This window comes from Neomonachus schauinslandi, chromosome 4 (genome assembly GCF_002201575.2).
Source record: "Neomonachus schauinslandi chromosome 4, ASM220157v2, whole genome shotgun sequence".
In the NCBI taxonomy this organism is placed as follows: Eukaryota; Metazoa; Chordata; class Mammalia; order Carnivora; family Phocidae; genus Neomonachus; species Neomonachus schauinslandi.
The window spans coordinates 15668239-15681951 of record NC_058406.1 but is presented as its reverse complement, the minus strand read 5'-3'; the positions used below and the strand labels follow the sequence as shown (position 1 = coordinate 15681951).

Here is a 13713-nt window from a genome sequence, read left to right as displayed (position 1 = left end):
ACTGAAGAACAGCTCCAGGTTGAAGGAAACCAAAGACACCTGAGAACAAAGGCCACGCGTGCTCCTGGCTTGGATCTTGCATGGGAAGAAGAGTTGCCATGAAGAATGTCAGAGGGGCAATCAGCAAAATGTGGATGTGGACCGTATAGTAGATGATCATACTCTCCCACGGCCCAACGTCCTGTATTTGGTCATTGTAGTGTGGAGGTGTGAGATGTCCGGGATGTCCCTTCGTCCTTGGCGTGGGGACTCTTTCATGCCGGGCCTCGCAGATGTGATCTGTTCTTCTCCCGGACCCAATCATGTTCTGCCAGATCCTGGGTCAGGCCACGAAGCATCCGAGCTCCATCCTCCTCTTCGTCTTTATTGGAGAAGGGGATATGGGAGCAGAGCTGTATGTCTTGTGCTTGGTATTTTTCGATCCAGATGTCAGTTGGGGTAGGAAGCATAACCCAGAACCCTGGAATGAACAGGGTTCCCGTGATCAGTACAAGTTCTACTCAGTGAATGTAGATTACAGCAAACGAAAGAAGGTCCAGACTTCTAAATGAAATGTTTTACTAAAAAGCTGCTTAGAATGAAGGTCTTCCAGAAACCATCCGCACAACTTTCCGCTCATCCAGGAAATATTTCCCCTCTAAATGCATGAAATCATGTTGGTGCATCGTGTTGGGGTTTACACGGATTAATAAATATCTAAAACTTGAAAAAAAAAAAAGAAAAAAGAAAATGTCTCTGTTCGTTCGGCATGTAGGAGATACACCCCCAAGTGTTCAGGGCTAAAAGACGCTGTTGTCTGTAACTTCCTCTCAAAATAATAATAATGTGTGTGTGCGTGTGTGTGTGCGTGTGTAGTGATAAACGGGGCGAGAGCATTAATAATTTGTGGATTTGGATGAGGACTACGTGAGAGTTCATTGTCCTCCAAGTTTTCAGGAAATTTGAAAATTTTTCAAAATAAAAAGTAAAACTGTATTTTTAATATTTGAGAGAAGGACATGACGGAGGGAGGCTTTTCTTGGCAAATACGTCCTGAGTGCCCCCTAGGGACCAGGGCTGGGTAGAGGGCATGGAGCTTCTGACATTTGCTGGCTGAAGAGTCCTCAGGCTCTGGCCAGAGCCCGCCGTGTAGGAGATACTCTACGCCAGGTCGCTGACCTCGGCGAGGAAGGAGAGACCATGCAGTTATGCTCAAGAATGGGTTACTCGAAGCGACAGCACTCTGGGGAGACTCAATATGTGTTTGCTGAGCCAGTGAGAAAAGAGAAGTGACTGATGCTGACCACGGCCGATGGGAGCTATATCAGGACCAGTATAGAACTTCCTGACTCTCTGCATAATTAAACACCAGAAAAACAACAAGGAACACTGGAAAACATCCACCCCACTCTCGTTGTAAAAATAGGGCCCATCTGTCCTGGAGGGCTTAGTGTGGTGCGGGCCTGGAGGCAGGGGCCTGGCCAGGATGACCTCTGGAGGCCCCTCCCAGCTCTAGGATTCCATGATTCTATGACATGGCCAGCAGTCTGGAGTGGCGGCATGAAGGTATCCCCCGTGGAGAGCAACAGGAGGGCTAAGTCATCTACCTCCTAAAGACAGCGTGAGCGTGGGAGAGGGCCCTGATGGCATATGGGGCCCAGCCAGCCAGGAAGGGAAGGGTGGGGCACTGTGGGGGTCAGCCCTCAGTCACCTCCTGCATTTCCGGAGGAGGAGACAGGGTGGGGTTGGACCTGGAAGGAAAGAGTCAAGGGTCTGTACATTCCACTCGGTTCAGACCCAAAGGACAAGGGCAGCTGAGGGCCGTGGGCTGGAAGAGGAGCAGACAGCTGTTTTCTGGGTGGGACAGGCTCAAATACTGCTCTGTTCTCACTAGGCAGAATTGGAAAATGAGCTCAAGCTGGCAGTACTGGGGGAGAGAAATCAGGCCTTCCCTCTGGTTGGGGGTAGGGGAGTATTGGGGAACCAGGGGACAATGGGCTCAAGGAGGGGAGGACTCCACTGCCCTTGGCTGGGACAGGAGATGGGGTTAAATGGACTGAGCATCTTCTTGGCCTGGGCAGGCCTTAGTCTCAGTGAAGCGCCCACATTCGGACCATAAGGAGTAGGAATCCCAATGCCCCCTCCTCTTGTGGAATGGATGAAGAGACCCCAGATATCAAGACCAGATATCCTGGAAGGCTGTGACCTTACAAGGGCAGCCCCATTGGTAGACTTGTCGTACTACCTCTGCCCCTCTCATTTGGGATTCCTAAAGTCAGGATCAACTTAACTATGGGGTTTAGCAAACACCCCTGTCCATCTGGTTCTCCCCATTAGGGCCCCCATCCAGCAGGCAGAGCAGGTGTGGGGAGAACTCTTCCTTAAGAGACTGTGAAGAGGGCCAAGGTCACCCCGACATAGCATTGTTTTTCAGGGGTCATCAGACACACCCAAGATTGTACCTTGGCCCCACCACTTACAAGTTTGGAATCTGAGGCAAGTCACGTAATCTCTCTGAGACTGAGTTTCCCCATGTGTCAACCAGGAATAGAATAATGCCCACCTCCTTGATTCGTAGCAACAATTATATGCAAGACACAACCAAAGGGCCAGGCGAGGAGAGAGTACATATAGTATTACATCACTTCCCAGATACATTTTTTTTTAGTATCAGGTGCATTGTGTTGTTGATGATTAGCTATTTAATATTACCTGGAAAGAAGGTCTCCCTCTCGGTGCTTGGAATTTCCCCATTAGAGATTCAGTCCTTGGCTTTTGTGATCTTCTGGAGTCCTTGCTTAAAAGGCAAATGGGAATTTCAGAATATGGGCAAGAGCTAAAGGAACAAGGAGACTGCCCCACATTTCCCTAAGGGTCCTCTGGCCTCGGTTGTTCCTGAGGTCTTGCCTTCCTCCCCATCCCTTGCTTTCCGAAGAATAAGATGTCTGTTTTCCAGTTTGAAAATCCCTGGGCCCAGGAGGAGGATGAGGAGTGGGAGAAGGGTGATGTTGGGGAGGCAGAGGGAACACATGCGGAGAAACGTGCAGGGAGGGGGGCATGGAGCCAAGTAGAGCTGACCCAGCTGTCTTCACCAGGCCCAGGTAGCCAGCCTCCAGGTGAGCTCACAGTAGGTCAGTGCCACAAAGCTCATCTGCCCAGCAGGGATGATGTCTGGACGTCTGGTGAGCCGGTCCAACACTTCCAGCCACTTGAACCATGCCAACAATGTGTCCTTAGCCCAGACTCCAGGCTGGCCCCATGGCCCCAACGTGACCCGGGCCAAAAGTCTCAAGCGCCCCCACACCCCGAGTGGCTCGGCAGAGTTCAGTACCTGCAGCAGCCCCTCCGAGCAGTCCGACAACCCCAGCTCCCCCAGACTTCCAGTGAGGAAAATCTGCATGGGCCGCCCCTACAACTCCAAGTGTGTAGAGACCAGCCACCTCGCAAACCACCCCAAGGTGTCCAGGAGGCGCGCTTGCCGCAGCAGCCCCCACTGCCTGCTCTGGACGGATCGTCCCTCGGGCCTCTGTAGCCCCACCTTCCTGGACCAACTCATCAAAGGCATCAACTACCTTGACAGATCCACCACTGCCTTCTATACCAACTGCCCCAAATCATCCCTGAGGCTGCCGAGGCTTGCCGCCAACTACCTGGAAAGCGCCGCCAACTCCATCCACCTGGACCACCCAGACCACTCGTTCCCCCGCAGTTACTCCAACCCCAGCACCAGCATGGCCGCCTTTGACAACTCCGCCAACATGTGCATGGTGCCGTCCACCAGGGGTGTCAGCACCCTGCAATGTGTGGATGAGTCTGCCAACGCCAGTTACTCACGCCGGCTTCAAAGCCGAAGACTCACGCCTGAGCTGCCGCAGAGGCCAGGGATGAAGCTGCCTGAGCTCCCCTTGTTCGGCAATGGGATCTTTTCCTCAGGCCATCTGCCCAAGTTCTGGGAGGCAATCTGCTCCGGCTGGAGAGCCCCCGAGCCCATCTCCAAACCCTGTAGCTGGTGGTAACATCGACCAGGAAATGGGTACGTGTCCATCAGGCTGCAGTTGTAGAAAATAAATTGTCTGTGGCAAAATGCTCCTTCCAAGGCTCTGTTGAGGGGGTGGGGGGACAGCCATTTAGATTGGGGGTTATAAACTCAATGACCTATAGGGCCAGGAGAGTGGAAGTTAACGGGTGAACTGGGCTAGGTGGAGAGGAAATACTTGGTCTAAACCCAGCTCTCCAACGGGTTGTTGCTTTTTCAAGAGAAGCCAGGAATCTCATTTTTATATGCGAACAACAAATTCAAAAATGTCATAGTGCTCTGTGGGCCGAAGAAAAATACTTGCAGGTGGAATGTGAGGCCCACAGGCCTCAGTTTAGAATCCCTGGTTTATATATTGAATGGGTCACTGGGAAGTTTCCCCATGGGAAGAAATAGACTAGCTATCCATTCCCAATCCCTATTCCTCCTCTTGTGGTTTCAGGATTGTCATTGATGTAGATTTCAGTACTGCCCAATGTGAGCAGAAATAATGACGACGATGATGATGATGATAGTAATAGCAGAAATTCCTAGAGCACTATGTGGCAGGCACTGTTCTAAGTACTTTATATATATTCTTTTAAGGATGTGGTTTTAGTGACCAAGGCTTAGGATGGATGTAGAGGAAAAACTCTAGGATGGCAAGTGGGAGAGGCAACCAGGCATGGTTGCCACTGGAGGGCCTGCCCTTCCTGGGAAATCTCTGAAGAGTGGTTCTGTCCAGGCCAGAGGAGGCCTGGAGGGTCAGAACGAGGAGGTCCTGAGTTTCTCACTGCAAATGTCTGAGAAAATGTTCCCTGGGCCACAAAGGGGGGCTCCAAACCTTCAGAGACTGAACTGATTCGTGCTGAGAAGTCAGACTCTACAAGGCGTCCAGCTCTCCACCATCCTGCTGCGTGAGGGACTATGGAGACTGGGATTCCAGCTGGTTCTACCACTAGCCTATCGTGGGACCTTGGGTACATCACTTTCTCTCCCCAGGCCTGTTTCCCCTTCAGTAAATGAGTAGGGTAGATTTGATGGGTTTAAGGGGCCCAGACGCTGATATTTCTGAGTCTGTCCTCCTAGACCCAAGCCAGGCCTGGGCTGAGAATCAAGAGTGCCCCCACCAACCCCTCGACTCTCCAGAACTCAGGCCTTCTGAGTCCTGAGGCAGCTTCACATTTCAGGCCTCAGGGCCATTTCTGTGTGGCTCTGAACTTCAGGCTCAGGCCCTTCTTGCCGCAGGTTTCCTGTCTCCTTGGAAATATGAGGGCCGATGGCAGGTCAGAGTGTGGAATGGGGCTCACCTTGAAATAATGCAGAACCTGCAGTTCCACAGGATTCCATGACTCTTGGAGGGAGTGGCCTGCTCTGGCCCAGCTCTGTGGCCAAACAGAGAAGGTGGCAAGCCTGAATATCCCTACCATGAGGTCACCATGGCGGTCTCAGGAGAGGAGGAAGGAAGGGGGCATGGGACCCTTAGTTTGCTGAATTCACGCCCACTTCTATTTCATCTCTGGAGAACAAGAGATATCCTCCCTGGGCCCAAAGCTCAGCATGTAGCACATTCCTTTCCTTGTCTCTTGCATCCCTTCCCTCCCGAGGGAGAAGACTTTGGCCTTTGTCTAGGGGGTCCTCAGTTCTCCAGTGACCCATTCCCCACATGAACATTTGTAGGAATACAGCTTATCAGAATCCACTTTGGCCCCACTCAAGAGAGGGTGTCCTGATTCTCAAATCCTCTGTCTGGCCACTCAAAGCCATCCCCTTCCTGCTCAAGGTCCATATTTGCGTAAGATTTGTCCCTGACTCTCCTGGAGATGCCCACCTCCAAAAGAGTTTAATTTCCCATAACTGGAGTGTAAGATCCTTGTCTAGGACACTGCTCTTAAGGTCTCCAGTGTCTGGTCCAATTCTGGCTCACAACAGGGGCTCAGTTACTAATACTGATTATAGGGCCGTGTGCCTAATAGGTGCTCAGCAATAGTAACTACTATTGTCTAAAGGATAGTTAAAGTGTCTTGCACACGATGGATGTTTAATAACAATTCATGATGGTGGCCAACATTTATTAAGCTCTTAACTATACACCAGGCATTGTTTTAAGTGCTTTCTACATATTAACTCATTTAATCCCCACATTAATCCTTCAAGGAAGATATTATTGTCCCTATTGTATGGATGAGAAAGCTGAGGCACAAAGAGGTGAGGCCTAAATGTTGAGGATAAAGATAATTACAGTGCATCCAACACAGTGGCTCTTCTAAAACTGGATGGCAGGGTCATTCTAGAGTATTACGTGCACAGTAGGTGCTCAATAATTAACGTCATGATTATAACATCTTGTAAGTAGTAGGTGCTCTGCAAATATACACAGTGGATGGTAAATATCATTACAGCGCCCAATATACAGTCGGTGCTCAAATGAAGTTTGACCATCGGTGGGGGGTTAGATTGTACGTGCAAGGGACAGGAGCTCTGTGTTTGGCCCCCAAAATTGCTTTTTTGCTTAGTATTTATTTACTTGGATACTCACAACTCACAAATCCCTTTCAGCAATCACTCAGCCCAAGTCCCGAGAAAGTAAGGCTCTTAGCTGGAGAAGGCTCTCTGTTCCACGTGGCCACGCAGAGGCCACAGGAAGTCCTCCATGTCCACTGTTCAAGCCATGCATCTGCAAGGTCTGTGTAAACAGGAAGCAGCATGCTGGTGACAGAACAATGCCACAGCCCTAGTGTGCTGTCCAGCTTGTATACAGAAGAAGCTAGGTGTCCCCACAGCTGAGGGTGGCCGGGGAAAGTCCTTCACGCCTGCACGAGTACCTCATCATTTCTTGAGCTCCCACGCTATGTTCCAGGCAGGCCACCAAGGCCTGAAATATAAGCTCTCAGCCCTCTCTGCTCCCTGCAAGGCTAAGTTTTAGTACCCCATTTTGCAGAGGGGGAAACTGAGGCTCAGAAAGAAAAAGTGACATGCCCAAGCTCCTCCAGTGGGCACGTAGCAGAGCTGGGATTCTAACCCAGGGCTCTGACCCTCAGCCAATGCTTTTTCCGTCCAGATTGCTTTTTCTCTTAGTATTTATTGAATGGACTCCAAGAGAAAGAGGGGTAAGTAAATCTTGGTATCCAAAATACACAGTAAATTAGACAAAGCAAGGGTGGTGTTTAACTCCAGGGGTTTGGGCTGCCCCTCAACACCAGTGTTCTGAACAGGGTAGTGTTAACCTGGAATATGCTCTCTGGGAAATCAGAAACAAAGGGAGAAATTTCCTCAAAGGTCACCTGTGGTCTCCATTGCCCAATCCACTGGTCCCTGCATCATTGGGTCACTTTGGGGATAGGTGTGTGACATTAGAATTATTTTTGTATGGTTAAAAAAAATCTGACGTAACCCTTTTCAAACAGATAATCTGATACCACCATTCTATGATTCCAGAAAATACATGCGTATTGCCAAGGTGCATGTTGGAGCAACACACCGTCCTACTCTCAACCCTCACTCCCGCACCTACCTTTCCCCATCTCTGAGACTTAAGAACCTTGCCCTCCACCCCCTAACCCTCCCCACCCGCTGCTCATTCCCCAGGCCCACCTTACCCCTCACTGTCTTTTCTGTCTGCCCCTGACTGGTTCCGCTGACTCTACATGGGAAGCAGAAAACTAGAAGGGGGGATCCCGTCTCCCTCCCGAAACTGCATCCACATTGCCCTTTTCTAAGGTGAAATCTCAGTAGAAGCAAAGAGCCTCAGACGTGTGCCGTGCCTGAGTTGGTACCACCATTTCTGGCAAACTTAACAGCCTCCTGGGCCCCTCCCAACAGGGCAGGAATTTATGGTGAACAATTGAACAAAGCCGGGAACTCGAGGGAGAAGGCACAGGACATTCCAAAAGGATTTCTCTCAAGCTCCCAAAGACAACATGTGGGAACACTGCAGAAACCTCATAACCTAGCAAAGAAAAGCATGAAAGGGATGGAAAATCTGCCCAGGAGGAAGGGCCCTTTGGGCTGGAGGAAGGAACAAGGGGCCGCGGGTCAGGAGGCCAGGGTGGGAGGCCCTCCTCTGTGCCACTCATGACCCTCCACCTTTCTGGCCTCAGATCTGTGGTCCTTAAGAACTGAGGGAACCACAGAAGAAAACACAGGGATGCATACATATCCGTTCACAGCAATGCTTTATTCGTCACCATGACCTGGAAACAGCCCAAATACCCAACAACAGGATAGGGTTGATGAACGCTGGTGTGTTGAGGAGCCACAATACAAAATAATTATTAGAACTATGGTGAGCAAAGTCAATATGAGTGCAAGGGACCTGGCCCACAAGTTGCTAACAGTTACCATCTGCAACGAGAGTGTGTAGCCAGTAAGTCTGTGCGCTGCTTCTAATACGGAGCCCGTATGGCAAGAAAAAAGTTGTCAGCTGAGTGAAACGGAGTGCTTACCCATACAGTTGATTTACGCCCTAAGCAAGTTTCTTATCGCATCTGGGACTGCTAATAAACAGTTTGGGGACTGGCCCAGAGCCACAGAGACATTTGTAAGTAGCCTGGTCTTTCCTGACACATAGAACCGTGTTTCTGGAAAGAATGTTAGGCAGGAGAAGCAAGCCATGAACTGGTGCCCATGACAGTGATCCCACGAGGTAAAATGCACGTGTGTACAGTAACAAAGGAAGGGAAATGAACATTTATGGAGCACCAGCTATGGACCCTGCACAGAAGTCTTCTTTCTATAGCTGAAAACAAGAGTGCGTGGGCAGGAATGTGAGGGGGGTGTATGGAGGCCATAAGAATTCCAGCCTGGCTGGAGGAGGGGAGCATGAGTGACAAATTCAAATTATAGAGACCATTTATGGTCAGCTCAGGAGCGAGCTCTGCGGCAGTATTTGCAAAGTGTGTTATGAGAAACACCAGTCTTATGAGATGTTAAAAGATTTTTTTCGTAAAAACAAATGGGCTCCTTTCTCAAGTATCTTGAGGAATGCTGGATTAAATAGAGTTGGGCGGGTGACTTTACCGGAGGAACTCTCAGGAACTTTCCTGTGTTGGTGTCCCTTGAGATGGCCAAAGTGTAAGAAAGAGCACAGAGTTCCCAAACTCCTTGAGCAGGGAACCCCTTTTTGAAGGAGCATCTCAGAGGGCAGGTGGTCCATGAGGCACACGGTGGGAACCCTGCCCCGGGCCTGGGCCCCAGGGTGGGAGCTCAGCAAGAAAGTGATTGATAATGGCCAGGGGTGGTGGGGAGATATCTGGAGGGGGCAGAGGGACCAAATCCAAGGCTATTTTCAGATAAGTCACACTTCTGCTTGGGCAGAGTGGAGAACCCGGGGGAGGCAGACTTGGATGTGGTCGAGAACGTGGGTTCCAGAGTCAGACAGACATGGATGTGAATCGTGGCTCTACCTCCTACGGACTGCGTGTGATCTAAGGCCAGCCACGTCACGCTCTGGGGCCTCAATTTTCTTGTCTTGAAAAGGGCAGTAACAAAATACTCTCACTTGCCAACTCCCCAGAACTGTGGTATCATCAAAGGAGATTCAGTGTTCATCCAACAGCAAGGGGAATTTATCTGCCCCGAGTACAAACCAGAAAGGGGACATTTACATTTTACGCCATGCTTCAACCATCTTGGTCTTTCATTCAAGTGAAATTATTCAAATGCCAGCACCCTGCCAGGCACTGTGCCCTTCACAGAGGATGTAATTGGGAACAAGACAGAAGCCAGATCATCACGCTCCCTGCCTTTATTATGCCTCCTAATATATTTTTTAAAAGATTTGGTTTAGGGGCGCCTGGGTGGCTCAGTTGGTTAAGCGACTGCCTTCGGCTCAGGTCATGATCCTGGAGTCCCAGGATTGAGCCCCGCATCGAGCCCCGCATCGGGCTCCCTGCTCAGCAGGGAGTCTGCTTCTCCGTCTGACCGCCTCCCCCCATGTGCTCTCTCTCTCTCTCATTCTCTCTCTCAAATAAATAATAAAATAAAGTATTAAAAAAAAGATTTTGTTTACTTATCTGAGAGAAAGAGTGAGCGCGAGGGGAGGGGCTGAGGGAGAGGGAAAGCAGTCTCCGGGTGGAGCAAGGAGCCCGATATGGGACTTGATCCCAGGACCCTGGGATCATGACCTGAGCCAAAGGCAGACGCTTCACCAACTGAGCTGCCCAGGCACCCCGTAGGCCTCATAATGTTAAATGATCTTCCAAATTATTGCAATTGTAAAAATGTTGAGAGAGAAGTTTGGGGGAGGCAGGTTGTGGGAAAGTACAGCAGGGGACATGACTGAGCCTGGGAGGGCAGGGAAGGCTCCTGTGGTAGCATGATCTAGCTAAATGCTAGAAGATAGCAGGTTGAAGGGGGCTGGGTATTGGGTGGGTAAAGCACTCGAGGAGAAGGAAAAGGATGCGTAGAGACCAGGTTGGGGGAGGGATGTGGCTCGAGAAATGGGCAGGACTATATCTTGCCAGGCCTGGAGGGTCCTCTCCCTCTCCATAGGAACTTTTACTGCTTGCTTAGGCCTGTGTCCTCCTCTTCTTCACATCACCTCCAAGTTTCCTCTCTTCCATCTCCACCCCCTTTCAGTACCAATTTTCCTGTTCCACATTCTCACCCAAGGACATATCCTTACCCTGCCAGCATCTGTTTGCCCACACAGGCATTGGAACCTTTGTACAAAGTAGGTGTTTATTTCATAATTGAATGAAATTAATTAATTTCATTATGAAATTATGAAATTAATTAATTTCATAATTGAATGAAGGTGCACAGCGAGCCCATACGGTGCCTTTGCTCAAAGGAGCAAAAGGTCCCCCGCCCGGGGCAGATATAGTCCCAAAGCCAGGCCCACTTGTCTGCATACTTTTGTTCAGTGAACAACCTACCCAACCATTCACTGCAGCTCGGAAGGAAGGAAGGAAGGAAGGAAAGAAGGAAGGAAGGAAGGAATGTGAAACAAGTGAGAAGCTCTGAGGCAGAGCAAAGATTTGGAGTGGAAGTGGAAGCCAGGAAAAGCTGAGTCCTGTCAATTTTGGAGTGGCAAACAAGATGACCCACAAACTCTGGCCACTGATTCCAGAAGGCACCCAACTCCTGTTTTGTAGAAGCCAGATTGTTTGGCTGCTCTTACCTATCCAAACTCTTGTTGTCTCTCCTTATCTAAGGCAACTTGTGCAAGACTTGAATTGTTTCTCTCCAAGAGGATGACGAGCACCCTAAGCTATGAGTACGTACAGCATGATTACAGGCGCCTCCAAGACTCAGCAAAGCCCAAAAGCCCTGCCTCTGCTTCTCTTCGAAGCCATATGAGGAGATAGCCAGGCCCTAGACAAAGCAACTTGAGAACATTTACTAAAGATATCAAGGACTGCAAAAGAAAACAGAGCTGGCCAAATCCTCAGGGTGGGTGGAGTTACTCTGGAAGACTTTCTAGACGGGCCATATTCTTCTGCCCTCTGTGTCAGCCCAGCTCCTTCCACTCAGCTTTACCATCTCTCTCCCCAACCTCTTTTAGTAAGCAAGACTTATAGCTCGGGTTTAGTCTTGACCAGACATCTACAAAGGGCTGCTTGTTCCCCTTTTCCCTTTGCTCATGAGCAAATCGGCCAAGAAGCCAAAGCTCTGGGACTTAAAGGGCCCGAGGTGGGGAAAAGACACTGAGGCAGCTCACAAAATGTGATTTGTCACAGATGCTGACCCTCCACAGACAGGCAAGGCCTTGGAAAAATCCTGCCACCGAGGCTGGCCACCTGCCAACTCTGAAGTCAGTGGAGTTTTGTAGCCTTCTTCATCAGAGAGGGAGTTTCCCCAGCGCCAGGCTGCACTCACCCACCAGACTGGAGGTCCGTGGGGTGAAGGCTGCATCTTGCCTTCAGATTAGGAGCAACACATTAGGTGCAGAAGCTGCTCCTCCAACAGACTAGAGCCCCCTGAGGGCACAAGTGTCCCCCTCTTCAGACTGGGAACTCACCCAGAGACAGCAGTAGGAGAAATGGTGCCCTTCATTGAGTGCTTCCTATGTGCCTGAAACTGTTCTTTAAAAAAAAAAATAAACATATTAATTCATTTTAGTCCTCAACAACACTGTGAGAGAGGTCTTAGTATTATTCTCCTTTTCCTATTTTCTAGATGATGAGACTGAGGGATCAAAAGGTTGACTAATTTGTTCAAGGTTGCACAGCGAGGTGGTAGAGGCAGGATTCTCCATCAGACTGAGAACAACGTGAGGATAGGGACTATATCCTGCCCCTTGACTCCCACCAGATTAGGGGTTCACTCAGGGCCAAGATCAGACATCCCTCTTCTGTCTACCCATATCTCCCTGTTTGGAGCAGTAACAGCCCTTACTCAGTGTTATGCCTGGCATCTGGGTTGGGGACAGGGAGTTACCCCTTAGAGCTCTGAGCTGGTCCCCCGGAAATATGCCCCACAGGGTGAAGAACCCAATCTTTTGGGGATGGAGCATCTATCTGGGATGGGGGTCAGGATGCCAGCAGTCTCTCAATTCCCCCCTGTGCCTGGGAGGCTACAGAGTGCCCAGGAGCCTGCAGGCCCCTATCACAGGGAACATGCCTTCCGGAGCCCGGCCTGGTGCCGCCCAGTTAGCTGGGCATTTCCTTCTGTCCACAGCTCACCTCATTCCTGGCCTCAAACCCAGCCCTGAGTCTCTGGAACCTAGCAACTCTCACAAGAAACAATGGAAACTTCAGGTTTTTTTCTCCTCCCTCTATCATTACTCAAAAGGTTTTCCTCTAAGCTACATGCACACACGCACACACGCCAGTTTTCTCTCCACCCATCAGCCTGGGTTGCCCTGGAAATTTTCAGGCAGAACGGAGACCTGAGCGCAGGCGGAGAGGCCCAGTGGCATGGCCAAGTGTGCGGTCTGTGGGTCTGTGTCAGAGGTGGATCATCAGGGACTGGGATTTCCCACCCAAGCATCTGTGACTGGGGCTTTCGTGGGGTCTGTGTCTGGGCCTGCGTGTGTGAGCTGTGTGTCTCTGGCACCCGGGCTGTGATTTATGTCCATCCAAGTTGGTTTGTGCGTGGTTTACAGGGAAAATGGTGCGTGTGAGGGCCAGTTCAGTTCACTCTCGAGTGCCCACTGTAAGGCGCTGTGGTTAGTGCGGGAGAAAATGTAAAAAAGACAGGCCAGCATGTGGGGGAGCGAATTATGTCCCCCTGTGTGTGAACGGGAAGCGCCTGTGCGGAATTTGTGTGTGAAAACACGTCCTGACGCTTCGGGTCTGGGGATTCATACTTGTGAGTCTGTGTAAAAATGCGAATAGGAACATGAGCCGCTGAGTGTGTGAAAGTCGTGCCGGCTGTGTCACCTGCAGGGTGACACTTTGGAAGACTGATCAAGTGTGTGCCTGAGTGGGTGAAGTCTGTTGGTGTGCGCCGGTGGGGGTGAGGGCGCAAGTGTGAAAGGTCGTGGGGAGACCAGCGTGGCGCGTGTGTGTGTGTGAGCGTCCCAGGTGCGCGTGTGCAGGCCTTGTGTGTGAGAGCGTGGGGAGCTCTCGCGGCCCAAGTGAGAAAGGGGGTGTGAGCAGGTGTGGGTCTCTGCGGGCGTCGCTTGGAGGGGGAGGGGCTTGTGCGGGGGTCGCGTGTGCGGGGGGGGGCGGCGGGGGCCCGCGCGCAGGGCCCCGGCTCCGTCCCATCCCACACTCCAGGCCGGGTTTGGCGAGGAGCCGGGCTGGGCCGCGGCCCGCGCCGAGGGGGTTGGG

The 13713-nt window shown here is 50.9% G+C and overlaps 2 protein-coding genes across 2 annotated transcripts; both read left to right on the top strand.

Moving 5' to 3' along the window:
* The first annotated feature begins 302 nt into the window (after nt 1-302).
* LOC110575375 (cytochrome c oxidase subunit NDUFA4-like) lies at nt 303-551 on the top strand. The gene has a single exon (XM_044913819.1). The coding sequence runs from the start codon at nt 303-305 to the stop codon at nt 549-551; it is 249 nt and encodes an 82-aa protein (XP_044769754.1).
* Nucleotides 552-3146: 2595 nt separating this feature from the next.
* On the top strand, nt 3147-4059 carry LOC123324553. Its single transcript, XM_044913898.1, has one exon. The coding sequence runs from the start codon at nt 3147-3149 to the stop codon at nt 3993-3995; it is 849 nt and encodes a 282-aa protein (XP_044769833.1). The 3' UTR covers nt 3996-4059.
* The last annotated feature ends 9654 nt before the right edge of the window (nt 4060-13713 follow it).

What these genes read in the sequence shown, in the direction of transcription:
- LOC110575375 (XM_044913819.1), top strand. Translation starts at nt 303, where the DNA reads ATGTTCTGCCAGATCCTGGGTCAGGCCACGAAGCATCCGAGCTCCATC.
- LOC123324553 (XM_044913898.1), top strand. Translation starts at nt 3,147, where the DNA reads ATGTCTGGACGTCTGGTGAGCCGGTCCAACACTTCCAGCCACTTGAAC.